General features: G+C 42.7%; 1 protein-coding gene across 3 annotated transcripts in view; it reads right to left on the bottom strand.

Annotated features, from left to right (window-relative positions):
• LOC129814337 (CMP-N-acetylneuraminate-beta-1,4-galactoside alpha-2,3-sialyltransferase-like) overlaps positions 1 to 19,686 on the bottom strand; it is an 81,564-nt gene that overhangs the window by 14,225 nt on the left and 47,653 nt on the right. For all 3 annotated transcript variants that reach the window (XM_055867411.1, XM_055867413.1, XM_055867412.1), the window contains one exon: positions 1,980 to 2,126. In XM_055867411.1, the coding sequence (XP_055723386.1) occupies positions 1,980 to 2,126 (147 nt within the window). The remainder of the gene's footprint in view (positions 1 to 1,979; positions 2,127 to 19,686) is intronic.

Genomic DNA, 19,686 nt, shown 5'->3' with positions numbered 1-19,686 from the left:
CTTTATCCACACAATATTTCATGATCCTAATCCCACCTGCCCAGCAGATATAACCGTGGGGACTGCGGGTTATGAGTCGACCCGAGCCTCACTAGTGGCCATGTCACTTTTTTATAGTGTGTCGTATCTTATGTTGGGGTGCAATGTAGGAAAAAAGCGTTATTAGAAGGTGAGATGAGAGTTTGTCGTCAATGACTCAACACCCTTTCCACTAAGAGCAGTAGGTAGTACAAGCAAGCATTGGGAAATCAAATCAAAACTGAAAATGCCTATATGAACCGTTGTATTCTCCATCTTCCTTTAAATCTGCTATCTTGCTCCTAGTCTGTGACTGGTCTGGCACCACCCTCCTTTCCCACTCCCCGTTGCTCATGGCTTTGTTCTGGGCCAGAGTTGTTAACATGTCCTGATCTGAACGTGATCAACAATTTGTTAAAGTGCCGCCCCCCCCAATGTCACAGTAGTTTGAGAGGGCAGACCTTCACTTCCTCAAAGCCCAGGGGGTACATGGGGAGGACGATTGGAGGGGATGAGGCCCCCTCTAAATCATCAGCTTGATTTGGAGCCCTAGGGCAGGTGTAGCTTAGGGTCCCCCCCTGCTGTGTGAGCCCGCAAACACACACAAGTACTAATCAGGGGCAAGAAAGGTGGGCATTTTAGGGGAATGATGTGTCAGGCTGCACCCTGCCTTGATCAGTATTGTTGTTTGGGACAGCCCCATCCCCCCCACCCACACACACTGAGGGGGTACCAGGGCTCCCCACATGTTCTACACATGTTCCTGTAGACCAGGTGTTCAGGGCAGAAGGCTGTACATTTCTTGTACCCCTTCCCAACTCCCTAACCCCTTTTGCAGCACACTTCCCTACCCCCGGCCTAACCCATCTCCCTTGCTCTCCTCTGTGGAACTTTAGCCTTTCAAGCTAGTCTTCCTGTACAGTTCCTATCCTGGAGGGTGACAGCATCTGCTGGACTTTAACCTATCCCTTTGATCAGCCAGCCACGGTCCCAGTAAACCAGGTAAGTGGCCTTGTGAAGACAATCAATTAATTTGATTGATTAGTTACGTGCCAAGGAGAGATGAAAACCAGCAAACCTTGTGGCAGTCCAGAATCTACAGCCTCATCTGATGCCCCCCTCAAAACCAAAATGAGAGCAAAATTAATCTATGTGGAGGAGTTAAGGAGGTAATACGCCTAACGCTTCATTTTCCCTCCGTAAACAGTTTCTTAAAAAAAAAAAAGTAACATCTAGAGCGGGGGTCTGCCACGTGTGGCACTGGAGACTTGTCGCTCTTAAACGACTCCTTTGTGGCTCCGTGACAATCTATAATTAGTCATTCATACTGCGGGATAATGCTACCGTACCGGTAGAGTTGCAGTCATTAAGCTAACGCTAGTTAGCCTCGCAAAACGGCCACTAACTTCCTTCATACTGCACATCATCTGACTCTGGGTAAATAAAAGAAGGGCTTAAAATGCCAGAATTTCGCCGTATCCCTTTAACGGTTTAATTTCCTGTGATGACATGGCAAGGTGCTGCGTTGCGGTGGTTGTCATAGGAACAGCGAATCTACTGTTTGGGGCCTGAAGTGTGTCAAACACACTTTGGTTATGACCGTGCGCTCAGTCAACGGCTCCCGACTGCCTGTGGAGCCGTTGTACCGTTTCGTCGCATGTGTGAGAGAGTGAAAGCGGGAATGCGACTCTGTCAGGTTGTGCCTGTGTTTGTATTCTTGAACTTAAGAAAAAAAGTGAGTAAGAGTCTATGCACTTTGTACTGCATGTGTGAATGCATGTCTGCATATGTGTTTGCATGCAGACTGCAAACCGAGCTGAATCTTATCCACCTGAATCCAGGTGACTGAAGACATGCCATTTTCCGCAAACATAGCACCATACATGTTTTTTTTCAGGACATTCTTCCCAGTTTAACATTTTCATTAAACCGGAGCGGGTTTCTGTTTGAGTGTCACTCACCCCTTTGCCCATGAGGCCGTTATTGAGCGGCAGGCCGATGAACTGGAAGGCAGCCTCCTGGATGAAGTAGGGGTTGAGGATGCGCATCTCTGTGGGCTCCCTGGGGACGTAGTGTGCCACAGACTTCCAGAAGCCCTCTGTACCCCGCTGAGAGGTGAAGAGAGATGGTGAGTTTCAGGAAAGGCATTGAAAGTAATAAAAAAAAACATCCAATTTGTAATTTGGGGGGGGTGAAAGGAGCACTTCTTAGTATGAAGTAGCCAGAGTTTCAAACACAAAGAGATGATCTTTTATAACATTGACATAGAACACAAAAGGTCACATCACCCAGAGGCCCACCTACAAACTCACTCCCTACACGGACTGAGAAAATGGCTCTGTGCCTCGGGGGTAACAGAGGATGGCCAATCGACCATAATTACGACCACAGCAGCGCCCCCTCATCAGCTAGGAAGTGTTACAGGAAGTGAGCCAAATCACACCCTGACCTCAGCAGGGGTTCCGGGAGCACTCACACCCCTCTGGTACCTCCTACTCCAATCACCAGAGACCAGACCCGACTGGCCACACCGGAGGTAGAATACTCCCAAATCTAAGGACACGTACTGGGCCTGTTGTCTGACTTCATATGCTCCGGAATACCAAAAAGAGACTTTTGCGCATACTTCACTCAAGACAATGAAAGTTAGAGTTACACATGTGAATGTAAAGTCAGAATATAAAGATAAAAATCTGAAGTAATTTTTCGCAAATATCTGCCGAATCCACAAAAATATTTAATAACGTTAGCTAAGTAGCTACGGCTAGCTCTTGTCCTCTGAAAACATCCCTCAGGCATCATGCCTTTACTGTGATGCGCCACACACACACAAACTAACAGTAGCATTCTGCCACAAACAGCACTGGTTGACTGACTAGCCTGCCTGCTTGCCTGACTGACTACCTTGCACACAATTCAAAGGGGTCGGCAGATGTAAATGGTAAACCTGTTCAAATATTCAGACGCCCGCCCTGCCGCCTTGATATTAGGGGGGGAATAATCTAACCGCATGTTTTTAACCAGGGGCCTCCGAGCCCCCTGCAAGCCGTGGCAGGAAAACCTCATCTCTACTGTCAACACGCTGCTTGTGTTAGGGGATCTGTTTGGCAGAGCTGTAGCAGCAGTAAGTCATTTGTTTTACTGTGGAGAGCATGGTGCCGACTCAAATAGACGGTACACACACACACACTGAGACAAGAGTGTCATGTCTGAGTCAGACAAACAAGTATTAAGAGAGAGTGCTGGAGAAGAGTACATCCAAATAGCAGGTAACAGCAGTGCTTTTCAATAAACACTGATCAGTTCCAATAAAGCTACCTATAGCATCAAATGAGAGATAAAGCCTATTTCTACATTTCTGGTTGTAATGAAGTTCTATCACTCAGAACCCAAAGAACTGTCTCGGAATGGGCCCCTGGGGGACAGGAAGTGATTTCCCCTGAGCTGTGACATGGGCCGGTGAGTCAGGAGATGGGCCGTTTGAACAGATAAAACAGGAAGCTGCAGAATGATCCCGTCCTACTCACTCACACGCCATGCTAAACCATACATACGCGCATATGGATGTGCGAGCACGAACACACACACACACACACACACACACACACACACACACACACACACACACACACACACACACACACACACACACACACACACACACACTATAGGGTGAGCAGACGTGTATGGCTTTTGTAGGGCGGTGGCTGTGTTGGGTTGTGTTATAGCCTTAAGGAACTGGCTGTTCCCCCTTCTCTCGTGACAGGTTTATGGTTAAATTGGTCTGGATTATTAGATTAAGTAACTGTCAAGTGAAAGTTCATATTCTGTTAACTCATACCCAAATAAATGTTGTTGACTCACCCTATAGTCATATTTTCCGTCAAAGCATAAACGTGTATCTCAAACAGGCGGTTTAAAAAATGTCATACTCCTGTGGAGGATGAACTGGCCAATCCACGGTCTAGAGGAGGATGGGCTGGCCAATCAGCAGTCTACTTGCCTGAATATTTTTAATGGCTGGTATACGCCCACACCATTCCAACACAGAAAAGCAGCTTTTTAACATAATTATGTTAAGTGCTCCCGAGTGCCGCAGCGGTCTAAGGCACTGCATCTCAGTGCTAGAGGCGTCACTACAGACCCTGGTTTGATTCCAGGCTGTATCACAACCGGCCATGATTGGGAGTCCCATAGGGCGGCGCACAATTGGACCAGTGTCGTCCAGGTTAGGGTTTGGCAGGGGTAAGCCATCATTGTAAATAAGAATTTGATCTTAACTGACTTGACTAGTTAAATAAAAAATGAAATAAAAATGTGAAAAACTTACAAGGAAAACTATCACTAAATAATTATACAGTGCCTTCAGAAATTATTCACACACCTAGACTTTTTCGTTGTGTTACAGCCTTCATTTTAAATTGAATAATCAAGATTTTGTGTCACTCACACACACTCTCAAAGTGGAAGTAAGGTTTTTACAAATCATTTAAATGAAAAGCTGAAATGTCTTGAATCAATAAGTATTTAACCCCTATTATGGCAAGCATAAATACGTTCAGGAGTAAAACATTTGCTTAACAAGTCACATAATAAGTTGCATGGACTCTGTGCAATAGTATTTAACATGAGTTTTGAATGACTACCTCATCTCTGTGCCTCACACATACAATTATCTGTAAGGTTCGTCGAGCAGTGAATTTCAAACACATATTCAACCACAAAGACCAGGGAGGTTTTCCAATGCCTCGCAAAGGGCACCTATTTGTAGATGGGTCCAAAAAAAAAAAAAAAAAAGCAGACATTGGATATCCCTTTGAGCATGGTGACGTTTTTCATTACACTTTGGATGGAGTATCAGCTCACCCAGTCACTACAAAGATACAGGTGTCCTTCCTAACTCAGTTGCCGGAGAGGAAGGAAACCGCTCAGGGATTTCAACATGAGGCCAATGGTGACTTTAAAACAATTACAGAGTTTAATGGCTGTGATTGGAGAAAACTGAGGATGGATCAACAACATTGTAGTTACTCCACAACACTAACCTTATCGACAGAAAGAAAAGGAAGCCTGTACAGAATAAAAATATTACAAAACATGCATCCTGTTTGCAACAAGGCACTAAAGTAATAGTGCAAGTAATTTGTAACAACAAAATGTGACTCACCACCTGGATTCGGTCTTATGTAGCAACATTTGAATCTGTTTTTTTTTTTATATATATTTTTTTTTACATTGGATAAAAGTAGAGACTCACAGCTACAACATGGTATATCATACACTGCATTTGAGGAAACAATGGGAAAGTAATTCTACTTTGAAAGTTGATCAACTTGTAAACTCACTTTTGAGAAAACTGTCTTTCAATGTTTTGGTACTACTATTGGAGAGCCCTCTTTGTCTACACCCATTCAGCATAGTTCACACCCTCAAAAGCCTTAGCCCCACCCATCTCTTTAAGGGTTGATCCGAGAGTTCTGTACTAACTTGCCAGCTACTTCCAGATGTTTAAGAGCGAGAGAACAGCTCCCTGAACATTAGTCGCCCTAGCAGACTGGACGCTCTGGCCAATAAGTAGGGTTGATCCAAAAGCTCTGACCTCACAACGACAGCCAAGCACCCAAGCTAACTGGCTAACATTGGCTAGCTACTTCCAGAACACAATGATAGAACACCCCACTCTGACGATTTTACTCACCTTAGTAGAGCTGGTTAAGCTGTTTTCATGTTATCCAGAGCGTTGGTGGCTGTAACTGTGCTGCTGGCAACAATTGAATTACGATTTGTTGCCGACGTTTACTGACACTGGACATATTCAACGGGCGTTGAGCGTTCAAAAATTCATCAGTTATTCTGCTCTCTGGCACACTAAGACAAGTCTTTTGTTAAAAAATGTAGCTAGATAGCTAGCTAGGTAAACAATGAATCCTAAAGCATGACGTAATGCCAGCCAGCCAGCCAGCCAGCTAATGTTAGCTAGCTAGCTAACAGTACACTTTAACTTGAAGAGAAACCACTTTGTCAAAATTAGAAACGCGTAATATCTGAAAATGTAGCTAGCTAGACTATCTTACCAGTGGTCTGAAATCAGAGTAGATAGCCAGAGCAAATTTACCTGCTAGTACGTCTTATCAACTGTTGCAGTGACATTCTATTGAAATGGATACTTGCATAGTGGAGTCTTTGTTAAGACATGTAGCTAGCTAAACAATGGACCATAATCACAACTCATGATGTTACTACCCTGCATGAATCTGCAGGTAGCTAACCAACCAGGTTATATGGCTATAACTAGTCAAGCAAATGTGTCTGATATACGAAGAATAAGATCATACACATAACTTTAGCTAGCGGCACAGCAAGCTAACGTTAGCTAGCTAACAGTACACTTGAAGAGAAACCACTTTGTCAAAATTAGAAACATGTAATATCTGAAAATGTAGCTAGCTAGACTATCTTACCCGTATACATCATGGTTGAACGCGTCTTCTGTCTGATGCCATGCATGGGTGCCCTTTGAAGATAATCCAGACGGGTGTTTTCTAAATCTCCTTAGCCATCGTACTCAAATTACACTGATTTCAAAACTCGGTCATCAAGAAAGTGGAGAGCATACACATAACATTAGCTAGCTAACAGTACACTTTAACTTGACATTAGGTTTATGCAGTTTTACTACGCGATACATTTTATTAAAAAAAGCAGCGTTCAACACGATTACCTAGATATACTGACCAGTTCCAATAGACAGACGCAAGCTATATGGCAGACCAATCCAAACTCATACCCCGGCATGTCCAGCCCACTCATTATCTCAGTCAATCATGGCTAGCGGGAAGGTTGCTCACTTTTTCTGTGGCTAAACCAACTAGGCTCGTAATTTAACAATTTTATTCGTATTTACAGATGGCTTACAAGTTTGATATTAAGGCACATGAAAGTTTAAAGGCATTTCTGCCAAAAAACGCATTTTGATAAAAACATTTTTGATGTTCAAACGGCTCTCCTGTGAAGTCATGACTTGCGACATACGCCTAGTTTCCTGAATCGGGTCACGTGGAAAAAGTCAAGGGGTGTGAATACTTTCTGAATGCACTGTAGGTCATATTTGATAGAAATCTGGAAACACTGCACAGTTACTTTAAGTACGTGCACAAGGCTGTGTGCCCTGACGCCAGCACCTGTTATAATCGGCTTTAATTGGAGAGGCAATAGTTTGCATAGCGGGGAAAGAGAATGAGACTGTGGTCAAGATTTCTCATCCAGACAAGGGCTTCAGCTCTGGCCAAACTACCTCAGTTCCACCAGCGTTGACATTGGCTTACGGGGTGACAAAATTTCAACGCCTAACAGTGGCTCATCAATGAGAGAACACAGATGTCACCTCTTGGTCATATATTAAAGGTCGAAAATTGGGAATGACTCAATAACCAGACATGGGACCTATGGGTGGGTCACCGGTTAACTCAACAACCAGACATGGGACCTATGGGTGGGTCCCCGGTTAACTCAATAACCAGACATGGGAGCTATGGGTGGGTCACCGGTCACACAGTAATGAGACTTATAACAGGCCTGCTAGCCGATCATCCAGTGTTTAATTTCATCATACCAGAAAACGAAAGCAAATATGTTGTCACCCAGGGACCGACCCACAAAACGGAAAGACATGAACATCATTGTATTACATGGCCATCTAAGATGCTACACAGTGTTGAATGAGTCCATACTACATGTTGTCATCTCAGTGAGACCAATGCTCACATTCCTATTCTACAGCCCTGGCATACACAAATGTCCTCATTGTGGTGTTTGTGCCAGGGTCTGATTTTCCCATTCAAGCCTCTGGTTATTTCAAAATCTTCCACATTTCCCAGCTGTCTTCTCTGGTTGGCACGAGGCCAGAACTCCCACCAGCATTCCAGTTTGGGAATTTCAACTTTGCGGAGAGAAAGGGGAACCTGATTGATCGTTGAGCCCTTAAGCGATACGCGAGAGTCAGGCTAATGACCGCCACGCTTTCTTCCCTCGCGGCGGGATGTGTAACTGAGCCGACCCATAACCCAGCGGGTGAGTGAGGCTTCTTGGCCGAGTCGCCCTCCTCCTGCACCACTCAATGGATGTCACTCCTGCCGGTGACCCTCTAAACTAGCTCCGCAGCGTGCCAGCCCAATGTTAAATCACTCTATAAACATCACATAGCAAGAGGGTAGTCATCCTCTCTCGCTCTCTCTCACCTCACTCTTTCCTTCACTAACTTTCTTGGCCTTTTCCCTCAGTCTAGCCTCTGACTCAATCTCTAAATCTTCTCTTCAACACGGCATTCAAAAAAAACAAAGGCCGCTTGGTTTAACAAATCTGAGTTACAAAACAAATAGATGATATGGAATGACTTTCCAAAAGGCATCTGCTCTAACGGCCTAACTGTTCAACAACAATCATAAAACAGGTGTAAGACTTGGTAAGGTAAATACCTTTTCCCATGATGAGAAACAGGCGTCTGTGGAAAACAGAATGTGTATGGATGGTAAACACCATTGACCCGGAGGAGATCATTTTATAAAATGGGAGCATTTCTGGGAAAGTATGTTGAGTAGACCTAACAAATCATATCAAAATGTCAAGTGGTGTGTTTTTTTTCTGGAGACTAACTATTTCTGTTGATCACCATCAAAGGAATGGCTGGATACGGTTTGTGACTTTCCACAAATAGTCTGATACTTGAAAAACATTCACTGGCAGTCTGGCTAATCAACCTATGTGAGTGCTGTACAACAGAGGCTCTGGTAAGTGGCTCTGTCTAGTTGTTCCCAAGTCATAGGAAAATACAGATCAACCTACACAAGAGCCAAGGGCAGCATTAAAGCAAGACAATGCCAGGTCGGGGAAGAATAGAGATGTGTATCAAGATGGGGGGGGGGGGGTCGATCTGAATGGGAAAAATTCTTGCAACCAACAGTCTGACGAAAGTGGTGCTCAAGGACAGTCACATTGAAAAGACTGAATGTCACTAACACGAAATCCAAAACCCCCAAGAAGATTTCTAAATCCCTCACTGGAAAAAGTTGCGGCGGAACATAAGCATCTAAACACCTGAAGTATATGGAAGACTATCTCAAAAGGTTTGTACATTCCTGACCGATGTGTAATCGCAGCGATAACACTTTCAACCTCTACGGCCCACACAAACCCCTCTAACAACGTGGCCAAAAGTATGTGGACACGCCTTCAAGCGAGTTGTTTTTGCTATTTCAGCCCCGCGTCTAGGAGCAACAACGGCTCAGCTGCGAAGTGGTTGGCCCACACAAGCTTACAGAACGGGGCCGCCGAGTGCTGAAGCGTGTAAAAATACTCGGCCCTCGGTTGCAACACTTACCTACACACACACACCATATAGCTTCCTGCCTGTCACCTAGACAACACACAGAGATATACTTTTGGCCATGTAGTGTATATGATAATAAATCATCTCTAAAGCACAAAGAAATACCATTAGACGACTAATAGTAGCCCCAGGGGCTTCGGAGGCAAGTACATAATGTGCACGTACACATAAACACAATGATATAACATACTGTGCATTTCGAGTGGAGGCTGCTGAGGGGAGAACGGCTCATAATGCCCGGAACGGAGCTAATGGAATGGCAGCAAACACCTGGAAACCATGTTTGATGTATTTGATAGCATTCCACTAAAGTCATTACCACAAGCCCGTTCTCCCCAATTAAGGGGCCACCAACCTCCTGTGGTGCATTCACTCCATAGATGTACAATTGAAGTGATGAAGAGAAGCCACTCAAGTTAAGCTCTGGTCCTCAATGGGAAGGAGGCGGCCTCAAAAAAACGCCCTGGAGATGTCTAGCCTCTACGGCTTCCTGTTTGCATTTCAGTTTATGTATAGCCGAGGTAAATAAACCTCCGGAACCCACACTGTTAAAGCAAAATTAGCTATTTTTACACTGTGCATGTTCTAGTTCACAACCATTGCTTGAGGGACCAAATGAGAGGGGGAGATCATGGAGAAAAGGCTAAAGGGCGAGAGAGGGAAAGAAGGGCAAGCGAGTTGGACAGCTCACACCTGCAGGCTATACACAGATGGTCATAAGGCCCTTCTATGCAAATAAAAACAAACACGCTTCACCCTGCGCCCAGCCACAAGCAGCCAGGCGAGACCTTGGACCAAGTTGTAAAGGGTAAGAGCACACCAGAGAGATGGACACTGACTCCCTGTGCAAAAATAACCCCATACCCCCTCCCAGTAGGCTACTCTTTAGATGTTCTGAAGGTCTGGAAGGACTCGATACACTGTAGGTGTCCTGTAAGCAATAGGTGCTGGGCTTCCAATGGGCTTAGGAAAGCTTCGGCCTTTTTGCTTGCACCATTCAGGTTCCTTCCGAGCTGCTATCAATGAAGGGGTAGTCGTCAGGACTTGTTTACGGACCAGGCTAGAGCAGGTCACAGGAATGTACTACTAAGTGTAACTAAAGGTCTAAATAGCAGCACCAAGCTACAAACAAACCCAATTAAGGTTGTCTGGAGGTCATTAGCGCTGTGTACATGTTTAACTCAGAGTTTACGAGGAGGAACTTGAGAAAGAAATATGAAGGGGGGGGGGGGGGGGGGGAGAAGGTTTTTGAAGGGCTCTCGCCTCGAGAAAACCAGGTTGGCCAGACAGACCAAGGTTCCAGTTACCAAAAATCCATAACAACCCAAACTCTATGAGGTACTTCGATGCTTACTCCCTTTGTTAAGGAGAAATCTGAAGCATTTGCCAATTTGCTTTTCTTAACACGCACTACGACCTCTGCCCTCTCTGCGGGTCAGGTGAGTTTCTCTTCTCCCGGTCATGCCGGGGTTATCCGGTGTGTGAAACCCGTGCCTTCGCACTCCCATGACGGCAAACAGGGAAAACAATGGGAACACTTAACAGCATTCCGACCCAAAGGAGGACTTGCGTGAACTATGTGGCCTCAGGGCGGTATAGAGGGTGTCTTTAGACAACCCTTGTTCCACTGGCAGAGTCTGGAGCCGTTTACTTATAGCAAACAGACCTACAGCATGGTTCTCAAAGCAGTTAAATGAGTAGCGTAGCAAATTATCAAAATAATATTCAGAAGCCTCTCCATCAAGATACTCTCAATAACCCAGTCTTCTGTCAAAACCAGGGAATTAAGAGCTAGCCTACATCTGAAGGTGTATCAAAAGTTAGCAGGCTAAATGACTAATTCTGCTTTGTTTAAAATAATTTGGATTTGACTTTGTGCATATACACAGATACTGCTTGGCTAATGTTCTTAACCCTTGTTTACTGGTAGGTAAATGTTTCTGTATAGTGCCTTTTCCACATTTTGTTGTTACAAAGTGGGATTAAAATGTATTTAATTGACAAAAATACTTAACTTTTTAAACATTTGTATTAAAAAAATACATATGCTTTTAATAACAATAAATCTTGATGAGATAAGTATTCAACCCCCTGAGTCAATACATGTTTGAATCACCTTTGGCAGCGATTACAGATGTGAGACTTTCTGGGTAAATCAGAGCTTTGCACACCTGGATTGTACAATAGTTGCACATTATATATATAAAAAAAAAAAAAAATTCAAGCTCTGTCAAGTTGAGCATTGCCAGCCATTTTCAAGACGATTTAAGTCAAAACTGTAACTAGGCCACTCAGGAACATTCAATGTCATCTTGGTAAGCAACTTCAGTGTGTAGGTTATTGCCCTGCTGAAAGGTGAATTTGTCTCCCAGTGTCTCTAGGAAAACATGATGCAGCCATCACTATGCTTAAAAATACGGATTGGTACTCAGTGATGTGTTGGACTTTCCCCAAACATAACTCTTTGTATTGAGGACATAAAGTTCCTTTCTTTGCCACATTTTTTGCAGCTTTACTTGAGTGCCTTATTGCATGTTTTGGAATATTTTTATTCTGTACAGGCTTACTTCTATTCACTCTGTCAATTAAGTTAGTATGGTGGCTACAATGTTATCGATCAATCCTCAGTGTTCTCCTATCACAGCCATTAAACTCTAAACTGCTGTAAAGTCACCATTGGCCTCTGAAATCCCTCGGCGGTTTCCTTCCTCTCCGGCAACTGAGGACGCCTGTACTGTATCTTTGTAGTGACTGTGTGCAGTGGTGGAAAAAGTACCCAATTGTCTTACTTGTGTTACAGTACAAATATCTTAATAGAAAACTACTCAAGTCATACAGTAAAATGCTACTTGAGTAAAAGTTTTTTTTTTAATGGTTTTAAATATACTTAAGTATCAAAGTAAATAAAAATATTTCTTAAATTAAGCAAAACAGATGGCCCCATTTCCTTGTTTTTAAATTTTTATTTACAAATAGCCAGTTGCACACTCCAACACCAGACATCACTTACAAATGAAGCATGTGTGTTTAGTGAGTCCGCCACATCAGAGGCAGCAGGGATGACCAGGGGTGTTCTCGTGATAAGTTCTTGAATTGGACCATTTTCCTGTCCTGCTAAGCATTCAAAATGGGTACTTATGGGTGTCAGGGAAAACGTATGGAGTAAAAAGTATTTGTTTATTTAGGATAGTAGTGAAGTAAAAGTTGTCAAAAATATAAAAAGTAAAGTACAGATACCCTGAAAAACGACTTTAATACATTCAAGTATTCACACTGACTGGGTGTATTGATACACCATCCAAAGAGTAATTAATAACTTCACCATGCTCAAAGGGATATTCAATGACTACTTTTTTTTCTCCACCCATCTACCAATAGGTTTAGATTATATTCGGATCCCCATTAGCCAACGCCAATGGCGACAGCTAGTCTTACAGTTCAAACACAACAAAATATACATTTAAAACAATATGCAATGTGCATGCATCTATCAGTTACACATACATGTCAGTACATATACAGAACTATGTGGCCTTTGTGAGGCATTGGAAATCCTCCCTGGTCTGTGTGGTTGAATCTGTGCTTGAAATTAACTGCTCGACTGAGGGACCTTACAGATAATTGTATGTGCGGGGTACAGAGATGAGGTAGTCATTCAAAAATCATTTTAAACAATATTACTGCACACCACTGAGTCCATGCAACTGAAAATGTTGACTTCAAAACGTATTTGGGCTTCCCATAAAGGGGTTCAATACTTTTTGATTAAAGATATTTTAGATTTTAAACTAATTTAACAAATACAAAAAACAATTCCACGGACACTATGGGTTTTAAATTTAGACTAAACAGGCTGTAAATGTGGAAAAAGTCAAGGGGTGTGAATACTTGAAGGCACTATGTATGCATGCTACAATCTATACAGATGTCTCACTGATCGTGAGAAAGACAAATACTCGCAGAACGGGACCACAGTGCTGAAGCACATAAAAATTGTCTGTCCTCGGTTGCAACACTCTACAGGAGTTCCAAACTGCCTCTGGAAGCAATTTCAGCCCAATAACTGTTCGTCGACAGCTTCACGAAATGGGATTCCATGGCAGAGCAGCCGCACACAAGCCTAAGATCACCATGCGCAACGCCAAGTGTCGGCTGGAGTGGTGTAAAGCTTGCCACCATTGAACTCAGTGGAAACTCATTCTCTGGAGTGATGAATCACGCTTCAGTCTGGCAGTCTGACGGGCGAATCTGGGTTTGGCGGATGTCAGGAGAACGCTACCTGCTCGAATGCATAGGTGCCAACTGTAAAGTTTGGTGGAGGAGGAGTAATGGTTCGGGCTAGGGCCCTTAATTCCAGTGTAGGGAAATCTTAACGCTACAGCATACAATGTCATTCAACGATTCTGTGCTTCCAACTTTGTGGCAAGAGTTTGGGGAATACCCTTTCCTGTTTCAGCATGAAAATTCCCCCATGCACAAAGCAAGGTCTATACAGAAATGGTTTGTCGAGATCAGAGTGGAAGAACTTGACTGGCCTGCACAGAGCCCTCACCTCAACCCCATCGAACACCTTTGGGATGAATTAGAACGCCGATTGCGAGCCAGGCCTAATCGCCCAACATCAGTGCCCGACCTCACTTATGCTGGTGGCTAAATGGAAGCAAGTCGTTACAGCCTTATTCTAAAACGAATTACATTTAAAAAAATTCCTCATCTAAACACAATACCCCATAATGACAAAGTGAAAACAGGTTTTTAGATTGTTTTTGCAAATGTATTATAAATAAAACCCAGAAATACCTTATTTACATAAGTGTTCTATTGAAGGGAAGGGTAAAGCTGATAGTTTTTTTTAACAAGCACTGCATATCTGCTGGTTCCCTTTTTGATAATGGTGGGGCCCAGGGCCTATGGGGGCGCTGTTTCACCATTGGAAAAAATAGTGCCCAAATTAAACTGCCTCGTACTCAATTCTTGCTCGTACAATATGCATATTATTATTACTGTTGGATAGAAAACACTCTCTAGTTTCTAAAACCGTTTGAATTATTTCTCTGAGTGAAACAGAACTCTTTCTGCAGCACATTTCCTGTCAGGGAGTGGGATTTCAGAAATCGAGGTCCCTGTTCTGAGGTCAGTTTATAAGTCCCCATGTAAGCCATCGGTCTACATGCAATGCATACGCCTTCCTCTAGATGTCAGTAAGCTGTGAGAATTTGAATGGAGTCGATTGCGCTATCTGGGGCCTTATATAAGACCGTGGAACGGATGTACCGTCCTTTTCAACGGTGCGCCTGGTGCAAGAAGACATCACAATGACGTCCTGCAAACGCTTTCGTTTTAGTAGTTCTATATCTCCGGTCATGTTTTTATTCGTTATAGGTGTTAAAGACATCATAAGGTAGTTAATTTAAACCAACTTATAGCAGTTTATAGCGATTTTCCTGGATTTCAATGTGACGAGCGTTCACGAGTTGGACTCCTCTCCAGTGGGTGGCTAACGTTAGCGGCTGATTCGACAGGACAAGAGGACATCTTTCAGCCAAAAGACGATTGTTTTGAAGAAAGGACACCTTGCCCAAGATTCTGATGGAAGCTCAGCTAATAGTAAGCAGTCTTTATGCTGTTAATTCATTGTTCTGTTGAAAAAAGTCAAATGCATGAGACGCCATTTCTTGCAGTGTATTCTTGCGTTATCGCAGCCTGTATTGCGCACTAACGTTAATTTTAAAAATGTAATTCAGCGATTGCATTAAGAACTAATTTGTCTTTCAATTGCTGTCCAACCTGTATTTTTTTAGTCAAATTTATGAATAGTTTTCGATAAGAATAGGTGCCGTTCCAAGATGGCGCCAGACAGATTGCTTGAGATTTTGGACACTATTCTCAATGTATAAGCACGATTTGTGCCGCTAAATATGCATATTTTCGAACAAACTCTATATGAATTGTGTAATATGATGTTACAGGACTGTCATCTGAAGAATTCTGAGAAGGTTAGTGAAATTTTTTATATATTTTGGTGGTTTATACGTTATTGCTATGTATGGCTTGAATCAATGCTGTTGTAATGTTTGCTATTGTGCTAAGCTAATATAACGCTATATTGTGTTTTCGCTGTAAAACACTTAGGAAATCTGAAATATTGTCTTGATTCACAAGATCTGTGTCTTTCATCTGCTGCACGTTGTGTATTTTTAAGAAATGTTTTATGATGAGTAATTAGCTAATACACGATGGTCTCTGTAGTTATTCTAGTCGTTTTAGTGAGAGTTGTGATGGGGGCTGCAATAGTAAACTCTGATTTATACCTGAAATATGCACATTTTTCTAACAAAACCTATGCTATACAATAAATATGTTATCAGACTGTCATCTGATGAGGTTGTTTCTTGGTCAGTGGCTATTTATATCTTTATTTGGTCGAATTTGTGATAGCTGCTGATGGAGTAAAAAAAAATGGTGGAGTATGGAAGTGGTGTCTTTTGCTAACGTGGTTAGCTAATAGATTTACAGATTTTGTGATGGGGGTGCTCCCGGATCTGGGTTTGGTAGGCGTTAGAGGTTAATGTAAGCTCTGTTACAGTCAACTATGATATAGGCCCTCACGTGACCATTTTAACATTGAGCCTGTTTCTTATGCTGAGGTCTATAAAGCATTAAAGGCATTAGACACTAAAAAGTCTGCAGGTCCAGACAACCTGGACTCCTACCTCTTAAAGATAGCAACTGGTATTATTACTGAACCTGTGGCTCACATTTTCAACTTGAGTCTCTTGACCAATTCCATACCCAGCATTTAGAAAATCAGCTTATGTCCTCCCACTGCTAAAGGGTGGTGATCCCTCAGATGCTAATAACTATAATCCTATCCTGGCCAAAGTCTATGAATCCCTAGCTAAAAAACATTGCAATTGAAAATAACATACTAAGCCGGATTTAGTCTTGCTTTAGTTTGGGGCACAGCACCACAACTGCAGCTATGGTAGTGGCAAATTACATCAATGCCCTTGATAAAAAGCAACATTGTGCTAATCTGTTTGTTGATTTATCAAGAGGCATTTGATTCAGTTGACCATAAGTTGTTGCTTGCTAGACTCAGTAACATTGGTCTCAGTGAAGGGGCAGTAAATTGGTTTAGAAACTATCTTTCTGACAGAACACAACATGTATCTGCTGACAATCACAAGTCTAGCTTTCCTGAGATTATTAGCGGTGTGCCCCAGGGTTCCATGTTAGCTCCTGTGTTGATCTAAATTTGTGTTAAGGATTTGGGAAATGGGATGCAACCAGCAAAGTTGCATCAATATGCAGACGATACAGTCATATATTCATGTGCTCCTTCGCTGGTTCAGGTTGTTGAAGACCTCCAGACTGCTTTTCAGTCAGTGCAGGCCTCCCTGTATGGTCTCAAACTGATATTAAATAACAACATTCGTGACCTTTACCAGAGCTCGCACTCAGCCAGAGAAGGCTAGCATTGTCAAATCTGGTGGCTTATCCATTGAATAAAGAGAAATCCTATAAATACCTAGGTATATGGTTGGATGACAAGTTGCCCTCTAAAGTTCATATGGATAATTTTGCGACGAAGCTTAAATTAAAATTGGTTTTTTATTACCGTAATAAGGCTTGCTTCCCGCTAGAAAGAAGCTTGTTCAGGCCACTTTTCTCTCTGTAATTGATTACAGTGTCTTCTTGTATATGCATGCAGCCTCCTCTGTCTGGACTTTTTTGCAAATGCCAAGTCCCTCACCCACCATTGCACCTTGTACCAAACAGTGGGTTGGACCTCACTTTGAATGTGCAGAAATCTACATTTCTGTGTTCATCTAAATCCCTCTTTACCTCTGTAGTCTGGTCTACCACCACCAGCAGTCATCACACCCGGTCTGCTAGGTGGTTGCTATTTAAAGTCCACAGGACATTTACAGTATTATTCAAGACTGCCTTGTCGTCTTGTGCACCAGAGGCATGGAATAGTCAACAATCCATGCTACATCTAGATATGTTAGTGCCACTGAATTAATTAAACATTTTGATGGGAGACTATGTTACACAGGAGTATAAATGCTTTTTTTAGGCTGGATCATGTTGTTGAATTGTATTGTTGTATGTTTGAATTCTGTAATTTATTGATTGTTGCTGCCTTCTTGGCCAGGCTTCCCTTGATAGACTCAATGTGCTTTTCCTGGTTTTACACACACAAAAGTTTGGGGTCACTTAGAAATGTCCTGTTTTTTTTGTTTTTTTTAAAGAAAAGCACATTTTTGTCCATTAAAATAACATCAGATCTATCAGAAATACAGTGTAGACATTGTTAATGTTGTAAATTACTATTGTAGCTGGAAACGGCAGAGTTTTTATGGAATATCTACATAGGCGTACAGAGGCCCATTATCAGCAACCTTCACTACTGTGTTCCAATGGCACATTGTGCTAGCTAATCCAAGTTTATCATTTTAAAAGGCTAATTGATCATTAGAAAACCTTTTTGCAATTATGTTAGCACACCTGAAAACTGTTGTGCTAATTAAAGAAGGGATACAACTGGCCTTCTTTAGACTAGTTGAGTATCTGGAGCATCAGCACTTGTGGGTTCGATTTACAGGCTCAAAATGGCCAGAAACAAAGACCTTTCTTCTGAAACTCGTCAGTCTATTCTTGTTCTGAGAAATGAGGGCTATTCCATTCGAGAAATTGCCAAGAAACTGAAGATCTCGTACACTGTGTAATACTCTCTTCACAGAACAGCGCAAACTGGCTCTAAAACAGAAGGGGAGGGAGGCCCCGGTTCAGTGTTGCTTGCCTTGAAGCAAGCATAAAAAGGCATTTAGCCCTTCTGGTAGGCTCGCGTGACTGGGCAGCTCTCAGCTGGGTTTCCCTTTGTAATCCATGATAGTTTGCAAGCCCTGCCACATCTGAGCATCAGAGCCAATGTAGAAGGATTCGATGTTAGTCCTGTATTGAGACTTTGCTCGTTTGATGGTTCCAAGGGCGTAGCGGTATATCTTATAAGGGTTCGGATTAGTGTCCTGTTCCTTGAAAGCGGCAGCTCTAGCCTTTAGCTCAGTGCGGATGTTGCCTGTAATCCATGGCTTCTGGTTGGAATATGTATGCATGTATGGTCACTGCGGGGACAACGTCATCGATACACTTATTAATGAAGCCGGTGAATGATATGTTAAACTCCTGAATGCATGCCGAAAGATATTCCAGTCTGTGCTAGCAAAACAGTACTGTAGCTTAGCATCCGCTTCATCGGACCACTTGCGAATAGAGCACGTCGCTGGTACTTCCTGTTTTAGTTTTTGCTTGTCAACAGGAACCGGAGGATAGAGTTAAGGTCCAATTTGCCAAATAAGGGTGGGGGAGAGTTTTGTATGAGTCTCTGGGTGTGGAGTAAAGGAGATCTAAAGATTTTATCCCTCTAGATCAGGGGTGTCAAACTCATTTCGCATCGTGGGCCACATACGGCCTAGGGAGATGTCAAGTGGGCCGGACCATTAAAATTATACCATACTCTGCTATAAATAACCAAAATATCATGTCTTTCCTTTGTTTTGGTGTAAAGAAGTACAAGAACATTAGGAAAATATTGAAATTTAATGAACTATCCTTTTACAAAACATTTCATGAAACACCTCATATTTCCTTAGACAAATGTGCAATTTACTTTTATCATTCACAAATATGCATTGCAACTGATCCCACTGATCCCGCCAGCAATTCGTTAATCTTATCTCTTCTCAGTTGTCCTTGCAAGCCGTCATATTTTTCGCTGTGATGAGTCTCGTAGTGGCGTCGAATATTATATTCCTTCAATACCGAAACTTGTTGCAAACACACCAAGCACGAAGGTTTTCCGTGCATCTCTGTAAATAAATAGGACGTGGTCCATTTTTCTTTGAAAATTCTACACTCATCTACTTTTCTCCGTTTGGATAACGACATTTTGGCTAATGAGGGTGTAGCGGAGAGGTAGAGACCAAGGTATTAACAACGTCGTAACAAGCAGCAGATGGCGCATTGATACCGTCTGCTGTTTTCAGTCTGTCTCAGTGATGCGGCTTGTCTTCTACTCTGATGGAAAGAGTGCGCCCCTTAGCGGATAATCCATGAATTGCAGCGAATTAAAAATATTAATTCCATGTCTTTTATGCATTTTTTCCACTTTCAAATTATCCTGCGGGCCTGATCGAACCTCCTTGGGGGCCGGATCCGGCCCGCGGGCCGTATGTTTGACACCCCTGCTCTAGATGCACAGGTGACATGCTGGTAGA

The sequence above is a fragment of the Salvelinus fontinalis genome, chromosome 17 (genome assembly GCF_029448725.1).
Source record: "Salvelinus fontinalis isolate EN_2023a chromosome 17, ASM2944872v1, whole genome shotgun sequence".
NCBI lineage: Eukaryota > Metazoa > Chordata > Actinopteri > Salmoniformes > Salmonidae > Salvelinus > Salvelinus fontinalis.
This window is presented reverse-complemented; position numbering and strand designations above follow the sequence as displayed.